The 18,550-nt window shown below is 42.5% G+C and overlaps 1 protein-coding gene across 1 annotated transcript; it reads right to left on the bottom strand.

Annotated features, from left to right (window-relative positions):
- Positions 1-2,625: 2,625 nt before the first annotated feature.
- On the bottom strand, positions 2,626-5,518 carry IL9 (interleukin 9). The gene is made up of 5 exons (XM_046000980.1): positions 5,363-5,518; positions 5,210-5,248; positions 5,089-5,121; positions 3,799-3,930; positions 2,626-2,736 (listed from the first exon to the last, which is right to left on the bottom strand). Exons 1-5 carry the CDS (start codon positions 5,477-5,479, stop codon positions 2,626-2,628), a joined length of 432 nt encoding a protein of 143 aa, XP_045856936.1. The 5' UTR covers positions 5,480-5,518.
- Positions 5,519-18,550: the final 13,032 nt, after the last annotated feature.

Raw genomic sequence — 18,550 nt, 5'->3', positions numbered from 1 at the left:
AGAATCTTAACTTTGGCCACGGGCTTTTTATTTATTTATTTTTAAAGATTTTATTTATTTATTTGAGAGAGAGAGAGAGACTGAGCATGAGAGGGGAGAAGGTCAGAGGGAGAAGCAGACTCCCCATGGAGCTGAGACCCCAGTGTAAGTCATGACCTGAGCCGAAGGCAGTAATTTAACCAACTGAGCCACCCAGGCGCCATAAGGGCTTTTTAAAGGACAGGTCAGTTCTGGGGCATCTGGGTGGTGCAGGTGGTTAAGCCCTCGACTCTCGGTGTCGGTGGCTCTGGTTGCGATCTCAGAGTTGTGAGATTGAGCTCCGTGCTGGGTTCTGTATCAGGCTGTGGGTCTGCTTAAGAATCTATCTCCTTCTCCCTCTGTCCTTCCCCCACCTCTTTCTCTCTGTCTCTAAAATAAATAAATCTTTTTTAAAAAATGAAGTAAGGTCAGTTCTGATATTGTTTAATATCATAACTGATTAAAAGAAAAAAAAAAAGCCGAGTGAAGCTTCTTGAGGAAATCTTGATGCTCTGAACTTCCATATTATTGTCATCAAAAGTACCCAAGGGTGTTCTAGCTCAACAGGGAGGAGAAGCAATTCTGATTTTGACAGTACCTAGAAAAATACTTCCCATGGTAGATTCCTGTAAGCTCTTCCCAAGCCTCTAACCCTTCAGGTGGTGGGGAAGAAGGTGACTGTGATAGTCAGACCATCCTGACCCCAAGACCCTTGCCTTAACCTTGCCTCCACCCTGTCAATCCCACAGAGCCAGGCAGGCCAGGCAGGAAGTTGCTGGCAGAGGGCCCCCTCCCAAGTGGCCAGATTATGTGAACCCCAGCCTGGGGCCAGCGTGGAGCTCTGTGAAGGGACCTCACCTCTGTGAGCACATCAAGTGTGTCACCATGTCTTCTCTAGGTGAGTACATGCCTGACCGCCAGACCAGTTCATACTCTGCCTCTGCATCTGGAAAGTCTTTCATTCAGTCAGTCTGTATTTATGGAGTTTCTGCTCTGGCATACAAGGAATACAGGCTCAGGAAAGGCATCTGGGCTGCAACAGTGAGCTGAGGAAGTTCTCTGCCCTCAGGGAGCTGACATCTGGGCAGGGAGAGACAGACAACAAACAGCAAACATGGTCAAGTCAGGAATGCCAGAGCATCTTAGAAGGTAGTCAGTACCATGGAACAGAAGACAGGATCTGGGCTCCTGGGGGAAGCGGCAGGTTGAATGTTGAAGTCAGGTGGATAGTATATTAGCTAGGGTTCTCCAGAGAAACTGAACAATAGACACACGGATAGATAATAAGGAATTGGCTCATGCCATTAAGGAGACTGAGAAGTCCCATGCTCCGCTGTCTGCAGGCTCCAGGCCCAGAAAAGCAGATGAGTCCAGATACCTGAGAGCCAGGGAGCTGATGGTGTAAGTCCCAGTCCACGTGGAGCAAGTGTCCCAGCTCATGGGGTCAGCACAGAGAGGGCCAATTCTTCCTTGGCCTTTTCAGCCCCCTGTGGATTTGCATGAGGCCCATCCACACTCAGCTGGGCTGTCCAGTATCCCCATTCAAATGCTAATCCCACCCAGAAACTCCTCCACAGACACACCCCGAAGCAATGTTTAGTTAAATATCTGGGCACATTGTGGCCTGGTCAAGCTGACATATAAAATGTACCATCAGAGGGGTATCTGGGTGGCTTGGTAGGTTAAACCTCTGCCTTCAGCTCAGGTCATGATCTCAGGGTCCTGGGATGGAGGTCCGTATCAGGCTCCCTGCTCAGCGGGAAGCCTGCTTCCCCCTCTCTCTCTGCCTCCCTCTCTGCCTGCTTGTGATCTCTGTCAAATAAATAAATAAAATCTTAAAAAAAAATGTACTGTCAGAGAGGGCCCATATGCCAAGTCAACCTAGTCCAAGGATCTCTTCGGGAGAGTCCGCGTTAGGCTCCGCACCCTGGCTGGCATGCTGCCCAGCGTGTGGTGGGCACTAGTGGAAGGTCTTTGAGGGTGAATAGGTGACTGTTGATCCCAGGGTTGCTCTAACTCAGAGAGTCTGTCCTGTGGGTCTCCCCCGGCTTAGTTTCAAACCCTGCTGTCTTCTATGTGTAGGTGCCCACATTCCTGGGTAGGCTCCTACCTCCTGGGCTTACCACACTGTATTCTCCCATTTCAGATACACAGGTGGTTTCTTAGTACCCTGAACTCTTGGGCAGTGACCTCAGCCTCCCTCCCCCAGCACCCACAGGTACAGTGCCCTGAGCCTCCCTGAGAGCAGCCCTCAGACCGTCCCCCCACACCCCTCCTAACTGTGCCCTCTGTTTCCCCAGGCCTGGTCAGTGGGTCTCCCAGTCTGCTCAGGATAAGAAATCTTGTTATTACAGGAGTCCTTGATCCATTCAGTCCCTTTATAGTGTTTGTAGCTTTCTTTTTTTCTGAGCAAGGAGCAAATAAGCACCTGGAGACCAGATGGTGTTCTTTTTCTTCATATATATTTATTCCAAAATAAAATACAATTTTAAACAAGTTAATTACAAATGATTCTGATTTAACATGGCTTTACTTGTTTTCTTTAATGGCCCCAGATTAAAGAGGAGTCTTTTTCATTCAATAAATAGCATAAATAATATTTCATCTTCAGACTCTGCCTATCGCCCTTTGTTTCTGAAGAGTTTCCTGGAGACTCCGCAGAAACGTCAGCGTGTTGCCTGTTGTGGTTTGGTTACATGGCTGTTCACAGGAAAAAAACTGTGGGGAGAAAAGCCAGCGAAGACAGAGTGACTAGAACAGTGTGGACCAGGAACCACCCTGCTTAGAGTACTGAGGTGGGGTAGGGGTGCGGTGGAGCGGGGTATGCAGGCAGTAGGGGCTTGAGACAGAGGGCAAATGCTTGGGAAGGTCCGGGGCTAGTATGTTGCATAGACATTGCAGGTGGCTAACATTCTGCTACTGTTCCTGGAGTGTCACACACAGACACACAGACACACACACACACACACACACACACACACACACTCCTATCAAATGGTCCTAAATCTCCTCATTAGAGGAAAACTCAGAATTATTTGAGTCTTAATGTTTTATTATCCTTTTTGGTTGTCCTTCCAAGGTCATGGCTAAGAGTGGGACTCTGGGGTCGGATAGACCAGACTTCCAATCTCAACTCTGCCCCTTATTAAGTATCTAGCCTTAGGCAAATTGGTTAAGCTCACTGAGCATCTGTTTCTCTGTTTCCTCCTCTCATAAAGTGAGGGTGATAAATGATCATTGAAACAATTGTCATTGAAATGGATTGTAATGAAACAGTAAATATTAAGCACTTAGAACCCCAGTGCTGTTGATGGTAAGTAGCTCAGTTAAGTAGTTGAAGGAAGGGCTCTCAGCCTTCTGGGGACAGTTGTGGAGATGGTAAATCCCAAGGAGTTCCCACCCACCTTTCCCTCCAGGGACCAGGGGATATGCTGAAGAAGAGAAGGTGCCCTAGTATAACTTAGCTAGCATCCTTTGAGACACAGCTCTGATCCTCCAGATTTCAGCTTCTTACTACAATCAGGACAGATGCTTTCATCATTCAAGAGAAGTGAATGGCAACATGGGTGTGACTGTTTTTTAAAACTAGAGGGAATAATGGACTATCCGGGGCAGATCTCACTTTACTTTTGTCAGTCAGAGTAAATTTCTTAGAGTTCTCTTATTGACCTTGAGCTACCAATTCCAAGTTCATCATCCTTTTTCCTTTCGATACAGTTGCTATTGACCCTCACATAAACACAACTAAGCAGAGCATATCACAGATAAAAACAAAGTCACCTGGCACTTATTTTTCTTTAGGTCTTGGACTGTTCTTTTTACTCGATTGAAAATCAGAGTGTATCTTGTTCCCACAATGGAGTTGGTCATCTGGGACAGACCTTCCTGGAAGCACGTTGTGGTGCAGTTGTCCTGGTAAATAAAAAGAATTGATTCAAAGAAACCTTCTGAGGACTACTTTGAGAAGAATCACAAAGAGAATGCTTTCAGACACTATTTTAACATAACCAATGTAACCTAAACTGGTATTATATTTAGACAGGTCCCTTCCCAGTCTAGGAAATGATCAGCATTTAAAGGCGAGACCATTTTTCCTCAGTGACCCTCCTTGGAGATTTCCAATTGGCTCCATCCAAGGAACACAAAGCCTATGGATGCTAGGAAACTAGTTCTATTCTCCTTGGCCCCTGATGTTCCTCTGCTGTATGTCTTGTAATAGTAAGGTCCAAAGTAGAGAGAGAGGGAAAGCTTTCTCATACCAGTCTGATGGGATGTGCCAAATGAATAGAGCTGGTGTTTCATGCAAACTAAAATCATAGACCATAAACTGAGGGTCTGGCCTGGACTATAGATGCGTGGTCCATCCTCAGAAGGCACCTCACACTCATCGAAGGGATGCCCCCTGATGGGCTGTGATATCTGACCCCAGCTAAGGTGAGAAGCTCAGATTCTCCCAGGGTTTGCTTCCTTCCTCACCTAAACCAGAAAGTTTCTGCCACACTTCCTCTTTGCCTATGTGGGGAATGAATGAACCCTTTTTTTCACTTTCCCTCTGCATAGAAACCCTAACCTCCCAGCATTCAAACTGCAACAGCTACCCTACATCAGCCGAAAAGACAGATAGGAAGGGAGGGAAGGGGAGAGAAGGTATAGCACCTGGATAGTTCATGCAAGAGGAAAGAAAAAGAGTTACTTTTACTTACTCATTTTGCAACTCTAGAGTTTTAGGGAATAAATCAGTAAGTAAATATGATATAAGCTACATTCTGATATTCTCAGCTCTGGTGTGATTTATCTGTGCGCATGGCCACTAATCTAAAAAGACATACACGATTCTTTTTAAAGGATTGAAGAGTGTTCAAACTTCTGAAAGGGCATAAAGCTGACTAGATACAAAGTGATGTAGACGGTATAGAATTTCAGGAGGCTGCTTTTAAAAGGAAACACTGAGCCTTAACAATTACAATCGAGTAACATCTTCTTACTTAAAAGATCAAATAGAGCAATTTATTTTTACTTGAAACTTCTAAAGAATACAAGGTCGAGATTATGTTGTTTTACTATACTTACAGAAGGAATGGTCAGACACAAACAATCGGTCACCTGCAAAAGAAAAATTCCAGAGTGAGGATGCCCGATGCAAGCACGGAAGTTAAGTTTATGGAAAGTTCTTAAAAGAGCATTGACTCACATTGGCATGGCTGCAGTTGCATTTTGAAGCTGGATGTTCCTACAGTAAGTAGAAAAACAAGAACCCATAATGGGTGGTGAGTTTTTCATTCTTACGTTTCACCTAAATTTTCAATAGCTGCCTTTCCTGCCGGCACCCCACTCTGCTGTTTACCTGCAGTTCGTCAATGAGGTGTGTGACATCCCTGATCCCCATGAAGGTCAGACAACTCTGGCTGGTCACGGAGCAGAGGAGCAGGGCAGAGGCAAGGACCACCACGGGCAGGAGCATCTTGACACGGAGGTGCAAGCTGGCTTGCAGATGCCTTGAGATGGAGTCGTATTTAAAGCTCCCCTGCAAACCTGGGAAAACCCTGACATCAAACTGATACCAGGTGCCCACTTTTTCTATGTAAGATTGGGTCACTTGACATTGAAAATATACATGTATACGTCGAACTGAGTCACTTGGCAAAGACTATGTGACCTTGTGCTGGGAAATGTCATTCCCCAGAAAAGATGCTTTTCAAAAGTTGGGTACCGAGATGCTGAAGGAAAAGTTAAAGATCTTAAAACCATAATTTTTTTTTTTAAGACAGATGCTCTAGTTGTGAGAGTTAGAATATTTTCCATGAACACCCAGGTCTGTATTTTCCCCCTTTTTACTTTATTGGAAATGCTGATCCACTAGCCAGTCATGGGTGTTCTAATGAAGGGCCAGGAGGGGGCGGGAGAATGAGAAATCATGCCTGTGAGCTGCTCTGTCAGGGTTTTGCAAGCTCACGCTGGTGAACCCCCTGCAACCTTAACCTTACTGTACTTTATCCTCAAATCATGTTTTTCATGCCTAGGGCCAGATTCTCTACCTCATACAAATGTATCTCTGGGCAAGTATTCCTTTAAATGGGTGTCTGAAGGAGGAACCCTTCCACTGTACCAGCAAGAATGTAGCAACAGTGTCTGTTAAAATTGGCCTCGAGGATTCCTTAGTGTCTTTAGGGAAATTATGTAACCCTGCACAGCATCCAGTCAACACTCAGTGCTTGAAATAAGATAACAGCTAGCATTTATTGAGCACTTACTACATACTGGACACCATTTTAAGCACTTGATGGGAATTAAGCCATGTACGACATATAGCCACCAAATAAGGTAGATACTAATTTGTCATCCCCATTTTTTATCTTTTTTTTTTTTAGCTTTTATTTATTTATTTATTTGACAGAGATCACAAGTCGGCAGAGAGGCAGGCAGAGAGAGAGGAGGAAGCAGTCTCCCTGCTGAGCAGAGAGCCCGATGCGGGACAAGAGCTTCTGAGGCCATCTTATAACTATGCAGGAATGAACAAGAGAATTTTAACAATAGCAACATGAACACTTTACAGAAGTAGAAATAATCGTTTAAAAAACCGAGAAAATGTTTATAAAAAAAATAAGAAATAAATAAAAAATTTTAAAAAAATAAAAAAACGAGAAAAATAAAATCATGAGAGCAACAATAGAAGGTAACAATGAGAATACAATAGTGCTAGTAAATTCCAGCTAGAAATCACTGCCTACAGAAGACCCTGCCTCTTGCAGCTTAGTAAAAATGGAAATCTCTTCTCAAAATGGAAATCGACACGTGCAAGAGAAATGTCAAAGATATGCCAGCATCAGATCAAACATTTTTGTCTAACATCATTGGAAGACGTAAAAGAGACTTGAAAAGGTAATCACTTTCCCAATGTGTAGATCAGTACTATTTAATGCCATGCATGTGAGGCATGGATATCATTTCTCATCGCCTCAGATGTGCCTCCCACACTGAGGAAAACACCATACAGCCCCTCTTACTGGATAGATGGAGGCTAGATCCAGAAAGAAAAGTGGGCTTGTCCATTTACCAGCGGGGTAATAGGAGAGTGTAGTGCTTAACACCCGTGACCTTGCAGTCAGACTGCCTGGGTTCCAATGTTACTTCTATCATTTGCTGGCCATATGGATATGGGCGAGTTGCTTGGCCTCTCATCCTTCTATTTCCTGACTGTAAAACAAGGATGTGGATGTGGAGGATGGGAAGAGGGATAGGAGTGCAGTTTTCATGTAAGGCCTACCTTGGAAGAATCTCGTAAAGATTGAAAGAAATGTTTCATCAGTAGACATCATCTATGATCTTGCCTCCTGGGAAATGTTGAACTAGGAGTTGGTGGCCTGACGGTCTCTCTTCCCATTCCCGGTCCTGTTATTCAGTTCAGGGTTCTATACAGAAGGCAGGGCAGGGGAAGCTCTGGAATCATGGGCTGCCATCTTCTCTGAAGTGCTGGATACCCGTCATCTTCTGCAGTGGGCTGTAGACTGAGCTTCCTGGCCCCATGAGCCAAAGGTCTTCTCTTGGTGTAGCCTGGTACCTACCATCAGAGTTATCTCAAGTAGGTCCTGGTTTATGTGAAGAGCCCTACATATTGAAGTCAGGAGAAAAGTGGGTGAACGAACATGCCTTTTTCTCTGGGTCAAATACTGGCCTGACAAACTGGCCTTGGGTCACATACCCTTGTAATACCCCCAAGTACTGTTGCAGGGAAATGTCATCATTGGACACCGGTGCTCCTCAGGCTGGTTACCTAGCCTTTCCACATATCCATGTACCACCAACACTCACCCACACCTGAATCTGGGGCAGTTTACTCAGCACCTCCCCCGCCTTGGAAGGATGCTTCCTCAAGAGGGAACCACATTTCCACTTGGAAATGTGATCTGGTCTGGTCCAGACTATGCTTATATTCTGCTCTTCCCCTTAGCTCCCACCTGATAGTCACATTGGTTGCTTTCTATTTCCAGCCTCCAGGCTTTTGTTCTTGCTAAGCTCTGCCTGGAATGTTCTTCCTCAGCTCTTCCATGTATGGCTTGTTCTCATCCTTCAGGCTTCAGCTCAAATGCCACTTCCTCCATGTGGCCCTCCATGACCACAGCAGTCATTGCAATCTGCACAATTCTGTCTTGTATCTATTCCTTCAAGTGGGACTGAGTTCCATGAGAAGGATATGATGCTGGACTCTGGTTCATTACTGTATTCCCAGGGCGTGGTCTATACTAAGTGCTCAGGAATTGCTGGTTAAGTGAATGACTAATGAATAACTTTAATTTTGTAAAACTGTATTTAACGTATATTATTTATGAAATGACCAAGACATGTTCCCAGTGGATCATTAACAAAGAACAGATATAACATTCATGAAACTTGAGCAAGGGAAGCATTTGAAGAGTGAGTAAGCAATCAACAAAATACAGCCTCCTGCAAGGAAGTCCCTTCAGAACTTTGGAGAGCTTTTCAATTTCTTCTCCCTTCCAGTTCTCATAGTCACTACATGAAGAAGGCATGTCAGGTGTGGGAACTCTGACTCCGTAGAGGAAGAAACAGGGGGAGAGAGAGAGAGAGAGAGGGAAAGTTAGGTGATTGTTCTTTACAGTTCTTTTCTATCCTCCCAGCCACTCAGTTGTAAAAATGAAAAGAAGTAAGAATATTTAAATAGCAACTCTGCAGTTTAAAACACCATTACAACAGCAGATGTTTATCTAGCAAAGTCTACAGCTTTTGAGGTTTAGGATTTATTGTGATACCAGAATGTTAGTAAGCAAATGATCTCCTACAGAGGAAATACACCAAGCTCAGAAATTAATTACTCACCTGTTTTAAATATCAAGAAGATTGGAGAGTGGGAAGCTTACCAAGATGTAGTGTAGATAACATATTTTACAATAAATGAGAAAAGACGATACTCAACCATTTATTTTGTTGCAAAGATAAAGTTTGACATTTTTGTGATTAAACACCCATGTGTCATGGATTATTGCTCTGGGAATAAAACAACATGGTTATTTGTTCTAGGAAGTCCCAGCATGAAATGACACACACAAAAAGACACAGAATTTCTAAGTAAAACCCATTCTGCCTTTTCTTTTAAATAGCCAAGAGATAGCTAGTTATGGGAATCCTCAAGCACTAATTTCTTAATCAAATAATTACTTCTAAGTCATTATTTCCCAACCAACTGTGAGGGGTAAACCCCACTGGATGCTGTTATCCCTGAAGGGGATTCTCCCCCAAGGAGAGTGATTTCTAGGTGGTGTTCTGGACCTCTCCCCTCACATTCCTCCAAAGCAATTCTGGGTCCCATGGACTCGGGGCCCACTGCTCCGAGTTTAGCTTCCAAGCAATTTCCAGAGCTCCAAGATCTTAGCTCCATTCCTCTCTTTTTGGCTTCTGCTCCTTCTCACCATCAGTGAATAATAATCTAGGCCATCCTTGTAAATGCACTCTTTGCATTTTCCCATTGACACAGCCCATTATTAGCAGAAACCTGCCCCCGTGGTTCTTAGAGAATGTGGGACCCACCTTCCCTTTGCAGCAGACAATTTCTTGGTGTACATCTAATTAAAAAGGGATGAGAACTCCTGTTTTGGGTCACACTGAGGAAGGCACTAGAATTTGCTGAACCCTTACTATGTGCAAGGTAATATATGAATCACTTTATATATATTATGTCCCTTGGCCTTCTGCACAGTCTCTATTGCCCGATTTCATAGATGTTGAAGCTCAGAGAGGCTAAGAGGGTTGCCTTAAACGCACAGCTAGTGACTTGAACTGGGTTTTTCTGATCTCAAAGCCCATGATCTCGTCTGCTATGCCATGTATCAACCTCTGTTTCTGCTGACCTAATTATATAGACTATATTTCAAGTCCACTGAATGCAATCAATATATCAAAGTATGGCTTTGGGCCTGAAGGTAGACTGTAGATACAGCTGTATTGGTTGGAGCATCTCAGCTCCCATATGCACAAGACCAGTGAGATAATCCAAAAACATTATGCTCACAGTAGTGGGGGAAGTATAAAAGGAGTAAGACCAATGCTCAGTTTCGTCTCGAGCCTCTGTTTACATCATTTCTGCCAACATCTCAATGCCAAAGCAAGCCATGGAGCCAATCGGTGAGCAAAGCAGGTCACCTTGCCCATGGTGAGCACACACTGAACAATTACATGGCAAAGAATTTGGCTATGGGGAGGACTGAGGAATTACGGCCAATTGATGCAATCTAACACAATGGATTTCTTTTTTTTTTTTATCAATTTTTTTTTAAAGATTTAATGTATTTATTTAACAGAGAGAGAGAGAGAGAGATTACAAGTAGGCAGAGCAGCAGCCAGAGAGGGGAGGAAGCAGGCTCCCTGCCAAGCAGAGAGCCCGATACGGGGCTCGATCCCAGGACCCTGAGATCATGACCTGAGCTGAAGGCAGAGGCTTAACCCACTGAGCCACCCAGGCGCCCCTAACACAATGGATTTCTTAATGCTTATATCTTTATCTTATATACCCACCAACTACTGAACCCTCTTATTAGTTTGAATGATTTTCAGTTGATTCTCTTTGTTTTTTTTCTTAGGTGGATGTTTTCATTGATAATAATGATCCTCTTTAAACTTTTTTTGTAAACATCCAGATAGTAAGTATTTTGAACTTTGTAGACTATGTGGTCTCTGTTTGCAGCTATTGAACTCTTCGGTTGTAACAGGAAAGTAGCTATAGACATAATGTAAATCAGTGTGTACGGTTTTGTCCCAATAAAACATTATTTAAAAGAAAAATAGTCAAAAAACAAACCAAAGCCAAAACAAACCAAAACCAAACCAAAACAAAATAGGCAGCCAGCCCAAGTTTGCTGATCCCTGAAGCTGTAATCAATTCCTTTAGAATACTGTCTTATTTCCTTTTTTTCCCCTCTTCCCTTTCTTCCATCTATCCTTCCTTCCTTCCTTTTTTTTTTTCTTTGTAATAACAAGCATTGCTGACATTTCCTTCATTTTACTGGGAATGCTTTCAATATTTTTCATTTAAGTATCATGTTTGCTATTGATTTCATATTAGGGAATAGTTTTGCATTTCTAGTTTTGTATATTAGAAATGATAGCTGAATTTTATCAAATATCTTTTCAGTTCCTGTCAGCATCATGAATTTTATCTTTTCAGTAATTCATGTGATGAATTATTTTAATAGATTATCAAATGTTGAGCCATCCTTACATTCCTGTAATAAATTCTATTTGGTCATACTCTATCACCATTTAAAAAAAAAAAAAGACTGCGTTCAATTTGCTATTCCTTTCTTTTGGATTTTTATCTTCAATGCTCACTGGGAGGTCTTTTTAGACTTGGTCACTCAACCAAACATAGGGCCAACTAAGCCAGGCTCATAAGACCATCCTAGGTTACACTCCGTATGTGTCTCCTCAGAAGAGTAGATGGAGCAGTTTGCCAGGCTGACAGCATTAGGTGTTCCTCTCAGTCGGAGTGATCCGTACCGTCATCCAGGAGCTATTCATTTACGTCTCTAGATGAGATGGCTCAGGTGTGATGCAAACTCCCATTTGGAGGGTATGGGCATAATCCTGGCTTAAAAGTCTTATGCCCCAATGGTTGTCAATATCTCTTGGGAGAGCTCCACAGTTGTAGCTTCTAAGGCCCCTGAACTCAGGAACCTGAGGCTGTGGTGTCCCCTTGAGGAATTTATAGTTCGTTTAGACTCCTTCCAGTCTAGATACATTTTGCCAATCAGGCCTAGTTGATGTTTTACCTTCATTTGGTTTTCAGGGGAACAAAGCTAAAAACTTTAATGGTAAGGCCAAATTCTCTTTTACAAGTGTCTGGTTAACACATTTCCTACATCATCTACATTTGTAAGTGAGTTCATTCTTAGTTATCCCTTTTCTGAGGGTCTTGGCCAGGGCTACTCTATCCTTCTAATGTGAATTAGGAGTTTTCCATATTTTTCTGCACTTTGGAAGAACATAAATAGTATGAGAATATATTTTTGTTCCATTACCCCACTGTAAAGAACAAGTTTGGTTTTCAGGGGAACAAAGCTAAAAACTTTAATGGTAAGGCCAAATTCTCTTTTACAAGTGTCTGGTTAACACATTTCCTACATCATCTACATTTGTAAGTGAGTTCATTCTTAGTTATCCCTTTTCTGAGGGTCTTGGCCAGGGCTACTCTATCCTTCTAATGTGAATTAGGAGTTTTCCATATTTTTCTGCACTTTGGAAGAACATAAATAGTATGAGAATATATTTTTGTTCCATTACCCCACTGTAAAGAACAAGGGATTTTTCTTGCTCATCTCCACAAACCCAGTGACAAAGCAGAGCTCGGGGCACAGCCATTAGAACAGCCCCTGGAATATTTCCTGGCCTTTCTGTGGTACCCAGAAAGGGGTCCATATGGCATTGTTCTGGGTACCCATCGTAACTTAAAGGGAAACTTTCACAATGTCCAAAGTTCTTGATGTCCTGCAGATGAAGGAGGAAGATGTCCTTAAATTCCTTGCAGCAAGAACCCACTTAGGTGGCACCAACCTTGACTTCCAAATGGAAAAGTATATTTGCAAAAGGAAGCAATGGCATCTATGTCATAAATCTGAACAGAACCGGGGAGACGTTTCTGCTGGCAGTTTGTGCCATGGTTGCCACTAAAAAGCTGACTGATGTCAGTGTCCTAGCACCTCCAGGAATGCTGACTGGCGGGCTGTCTTAAAGTTTGTTGCTGCCCATGGAGTCACTCCTGCTGCTGGCCACTTTGCTTCCAGAACCTTCCCTCACCAGACCCTGGAGCCATGACTTCTGCTGCTTACTGGCCCCACGGCTGACCACCAGCCCTTCATGGAGGCCTCTTAGTTAATCTGCCTATCATTGCTCTGTGTAACACAGAATGTCCTCTGTGTTTTGCGGACACTGCCATTCCCTGCAGCAACAGAGGACCTCTCTCTGAGTCTGAGGGGAAGGATGATGGACCAGGAAGTTCTGTGCATGTGCAGCACCATTTCCCGTGAGCCTTGACGAGAGGCCAGGCCTAACCTCTAGTTCTGGGAGATCGTTGAGAGGGAAGAGCTTGCGGCTGCTGAAAGGGGTTGATCTGGGAGGAACTCCAGGGTGCCTGGACTGCTCCAGCTACCAAATTTACTGGTACTCACCCCAATGTGGCAGACTTGTCTGAGGGAGTGGGCGCCCTCGTGCTTATTCCGCCCATCCCAGCAGAAGACTGCAGCCCTCCACCGCTACTGAGGACTGGACCGCAGCTATTGGGTAGGAACAATCACCTAATGGGCTTAAGCTGTTTTTCCAGACTTTTTTTTTTAATTTTATTTATGTATTTATTTGAGAGAGAACGAAAGCAAGCGAGCGCGAGAGAGCACACACACATGCACATGCTGGTGTGCACGTGAGTGTGGGGGGAGGGGCAGAGGGAAAGGGAGAGAGAGAATCCTAAACGGGCTCCAAGCTCAGGGCAGCGCCCTGTGCAGGACTCAATTTCACCACCCTGAGAACATGCCTTGAACAGAAACCAAGAGTCATACGAACAAACAGTTTAGCCACCCAGGCATCCCTGGTTTTCCAGACTCTTAAGCAGAATATGGAAATAAGCTTGATGGAAAATAATGTTTCTTAATTTTTTTTTTCTAAATGAATTAAGTTTTGATAAACCTGTCTGAAAAACCTGGATCTGATGGCCTTTGGGCATTAATTTTTTGGAATTTTCTGGTTTTTCTCTTTTTAGTGCTCTTTTAGGTTTTCTACTTCTTAATTTTTTATGTGCATTTTCCTAGACAATGATCCCAGATTTATGCTAACAAAGTGGTGAGATTGTGCAATTTACCCATGTTTTCTCTTGGGAAAAATCCTTGTAAGATATTTATATATTTGATTCTTTTCAGATATTCAGGTTATGCTTTTATTTATCAATTCTGTGCATGATTTTCCTCAGCTTTCCAAATTAGCATTTTACATACTTGCATTCTCCTTACTGGATTTGGATTTATTTTGTTGTTCCTCTTCTAGCTCCTTGAGTCATATGTTTGCTTCATTTCTTAAACAGTAACTTCACTTGCTGAGTACACTGTATGGCAAGCAGAGGGCTATGTGTTTTATTCGCATTATCCCACTGAATCCTCATAACACTGCATAAGGTTTCGTAAGAAGTCTTTATAGCTTAGTGGTGATGAGTGCAGATTTGGGCTAGATGGTTACTGCCACTTTTAACTCTGTGACCTTGTGCAAGTGACTTCTCTGTGCTTGTTCCTACAGCTATACAATGGATTAATCATATCATCTACATTATAGGGCTCTTGCGAAGGATAAATTAGCACTTAAAACCCCCCAGAACAGTGTCTGGCACATAAGTAGCACCATGGAAGTAACTGATACTATTTAAAGACAAGGCATTGAAGATTTAAAAAATTAAGTAACTTTCCCAGGATTACACAGATTTTAGCAGATTATGACCCACCTTCTTGGGAGCACAGCCTGGGCAGCATCCTGTGGTTTTTGGTGTTGAGTTGGCTCATTTGCATTAATTTCTTAAGAATCTGTAATTTCAATTTTTAATTGCATCTTTGATGAAATTCCTGGGTATTTTTTTTTTCCCCCTCTGTAGGAAACCTTTTTGGAAACCTTTCCCTTGCTGCCTGCATGATCTACATCCTCATGCAGACTCAGAAATTTTACCAGAATTTCAATAGTTGTGGCTATTATGCTTTTTATTCCTGACCAGCATGTAGCCCATTTGATCTTAAGATCATAGTCTTTCTCCAGTAAAAGTCTTTCTTTTAGTTCATTGATCTCCAGTTCTCTTTTTTCTCCTTCTGTAATTCTGTTACACAGATTGAAATCTCATAGGCTTATTTCTCATGCCTTTGTTTTTTCCTTAAGTTTCTTACCATTGTCTTTACTTCTGATTTTTAAGGGCACTTCTGGATTGGGTCTTTTAATTGCCAATTCATTTATCTGCGAACCCAGTCTGTTGCTTAAAAGCCTCTATTGAGGGTGGGTTCCCCCCCATTAATAAATGTTTTAATATTTTTAAATTTTAATATGCATCCCAAAAAATAAGTAACAAGCTCATGTAGACCACTTTGTACCATTTTTTATAAAAATGAGGAAGGTGATACATACAAATCACAAAGACACTTAAAATGGCCTTACATTTTCCACTAAGATTAATTAAAAATCCCACTGAAACTTTTACTTCCACTGAAGTTTTTCTACCCTGGATTCAGCCATCCAGCTCCTCTTCCTCCAAAATCTGACACCCACTTCCAGAACCCAAAAGCAGCCTACTGTCTCCCACATTTTACCAGTGTCTTCCTGTCTTCTTTTTTTATCTTTAATAAAGTTTTTCTATTAGAACACATTTACAAGACAATCATGAATGTAGTACAGAAAGTTCTCGTATATCTCACATCTAATTTCTTCTACTGTTAACAGCTTACATTTGTTACATAAATACCACATACTTGTTACAATTAGTGCACCGATATTGACATGTTATATCTAACTAAAGTCCATACCTTATTCAGATTTCCTTCGTTTTTACTTAATGTCCTTTTCTGTTCCAGCATCCCATCCAGAACACATTACATTTGGTCATTTTGTATCCTTGGGCTCCTCCAAGGTACAGCAGTTTCTCAAGACTTTATTTTTGATGACCTTGACAGTTTTGAGGAGTGCTGATTAGGTTAGGTATTATAGAATGTCCCTTGGTTGGGATTTGCTTGCTGTTTCTCTCATGATTAAACTGAGGTTAGGGAGGAAGACCACAGAAATGAAGATTTATTTTCATCACATCATTTAAGAATACAAACACTAACATGACTTATCCCTGTTGATATTGGCCCTGATGGTCTGGCAGAGATAGTGTTTGTCAGATTTCTTCACGGTAGATTTCTCTTTCCCCCTCTTTCCATGCTGTAGTCTTTGAAAGTAGACTTAGAAAGTCACCATAGACAGCCCACACATAAAGAGGGGGGAGTTAGGTTTCACTTCCTTGTGGGCTGAGTATCTACATAAATTATTTGGGATTATTCTGCATGGCACCTTTGTCTTCCCGTTTATTTATTTACTCAATTATTTATATCAGTGTGGACTCATGGGTATTTATTTTATATTTCAGATTGTAGTCCATTACTGCTTTATTTATTTTGTGGCTCATATTGTTGCAGCTTTGACCATTGGGAGCTGTTTCTTTTGTCTCCTGTGTCCCTTTTGACCCCGTGATTGTCACTTTTCTGTTCTTGTTTTGTGAGCACATTACTTTCTGGCACTACAAGGTGTTCCAGGTTCATGTTGTCTATTTTCTGGGGCAGTCCTGGAGGCAGTTGTTTCTCCAAAGAATGCTGATTCCTTTTACTGGAGAATGGCATTAGAAAGCAAGAAGGGGGGTGCCTGGGTGGCTCAGTGGGTTAAAGCCTCTGCCTTCGGCTCAGGTCATGATCCCAGTGTCCTGGGATCGAGCCCCGCATCGGGCTCTCTGCTCAGCAGGGAGCCTGCTTCCTCCTCTCTCTCTCTGCCTGCCTCTCTGCCTGCTTGTAATTTCTGTCTTTCAAATAAATAAATAAAATCTTAAAAAAAAAAAAAAGAAAGCAAGAAGGACGCTAGCTGTGCTTACTGCTGCTGGGAATCCATTTTTCTTTTCAGTTTTGCAATTATAATTTTTATCTTCAAGAATTGTTATGCTTCTTTGCCATAATAGCCTGCTCTCATTTTATCAATGTAATGGAAGAATAAGAATTATTAAAAAAATAAATAAAAACAGAGGAAACAGGGGAGAGAGAAGAAGCCCCCCCACCCCCCAGGGTTATTCACTCTGAATGTTCTGTTTAAAAGGTTGAGTGTTTTTATATATCCAGTAATTTTTTGCTCTGCTGATACATAGGAACAGTTGTTCAGAAAGATAATCTGAACCGAGATGGGTCCCAACAGAACCCGTGTAAACCAGTGCAATTTCTTTCTGTCCTTAACAAAAATAGAAGACAAATTTAGATGTATGCTTTTTCTTTAGCAGCTGAGAGGTTGAGTGGTGGTTCAGAACAGGGATAGTGCGGTCAGCAGTGTGGACAGCTACTTGGGTGGAATTTCACCTTATCTCAAGAGCCAGGTCTCCTTTTTGTCTTGGAGGTTGGACATCAGCCAGCACGGAGCCGCTCTCTGCTCTCCCTCTCAGAGGAGACAGGGCTCTGTGCCACAGCACTGTAGGATCATATTGGATCCACTTCCTTTGCATACCCTCAGACTGGTTAACTATCGGGTTGGCCCTAAATGCAAGCTATTGGCTTCTGTCTCCATTTCTACTTCTCTATCCTGCTCCCTTTGATGGAATTATTCAAAATGACTCTCTTTTCAGTTCTTGACTCAGCCTTTCTCCCCAAAGTCATGGCAAGCTTTGTTCCCCCTCCATGGCTAGTGACAGGTTCTAGAAATCTAGCCCAAGTTAGAGGCCAGGCTTCTCACCGCCTGTCCACAACCTACTCTGTTACGTAGACCTCTACAGTCATTCAGCTGGTGAGAGTCAGAGTCAGGGACTCAACCCATTCTCTTTGCATTATCATTCTGCTCAGAGGCTGACCATTTAAGTAACTAGTTCATTCAAACTCTGCACTCGAACACTGTATTCACGGTTTATTATTTCCATAGCCTAGATTATCCAGTTTGATTAAATAGATAAAGTGGAACAGAAAATGAATAAAATTCCTACTGTGGTCACAGTCACAACTGAAAGTGAAGGTCAGGGTAGGGATGGTGGGCACCAGAAATTCAGAACAATGGTGGGTAGATGCAGAAGGACATGAGTGTTATGCCCACCCCCACGCTTTATTTCAAAGCCCCTTTTGGGAGAAAAGGAAGCTTTACCTCTTGTTATACTTCTGCTGTCTCCAGAGCACCTGGGATACCAAGCACAGCACCCAGCAGAGGCCCTGCCCACAAAACCATGTGCTTTGGTGTGTGTTTGAAAGGATGAGAGACAAGTGTGTTTTCCAAGTTGATTTCAGAACAAGATAAGCAAAACAAAGAAAGACACATTGCTCTGCTTCTCATGATGCTTCATCAGAAGCAGACTAAAAGATCCTGTGGAGTACCTCTAAAAGTTCTCAGTAATAGTGGGGGATCTCCAATCACCAGTGTTCATTAATACAGTCATCCTGATGGGGTTTCAGTTTGTCTCAAAGAGCACAGCATTCTCTGAATAGAGCATCATTGTAATTAAAAATAGTGACACGATTTTATGAAATTTTGTTACCACTGGCCCTTTTAGATAAGGTATTTTTAAAGTTATTATTATTATTAATTTCAATTTGTCTTCATTATCCTTCTAAGGAAGAGCTGAAGGTGTGGAAGGGTCAGGGTCAGGATCAGAGTGTGGGTTAGGATCTGTCATAGTCTGGATCTCCTGGGAAAATTTGATTCCACTGAGTGCTCCCTTCCTCTGGAAACTTGCTCCTCTCATGGCTTCAGTGACACCACATGCTCTTGACTTTCTTCCTATCTCATACACTTT

Source organism: Meles meles, chromosome 3 (assembly GCF_922984935.1).
Source record: "Meles meles chromosome 3, mMelMel3.1 paternal haplotype, whole genome shotgun sequence".
Lineage (NCBI taxonomy): Eukaryota > Metazoa > Chordata > Mammalia > Carnivora > Mustelidae > Meles > Meles meles.
The sequence above is the reverse complement of the archived record's forward strand: the minus strand, read 5'-3'. Positions and strand labels throughout refer to the sequence as shown.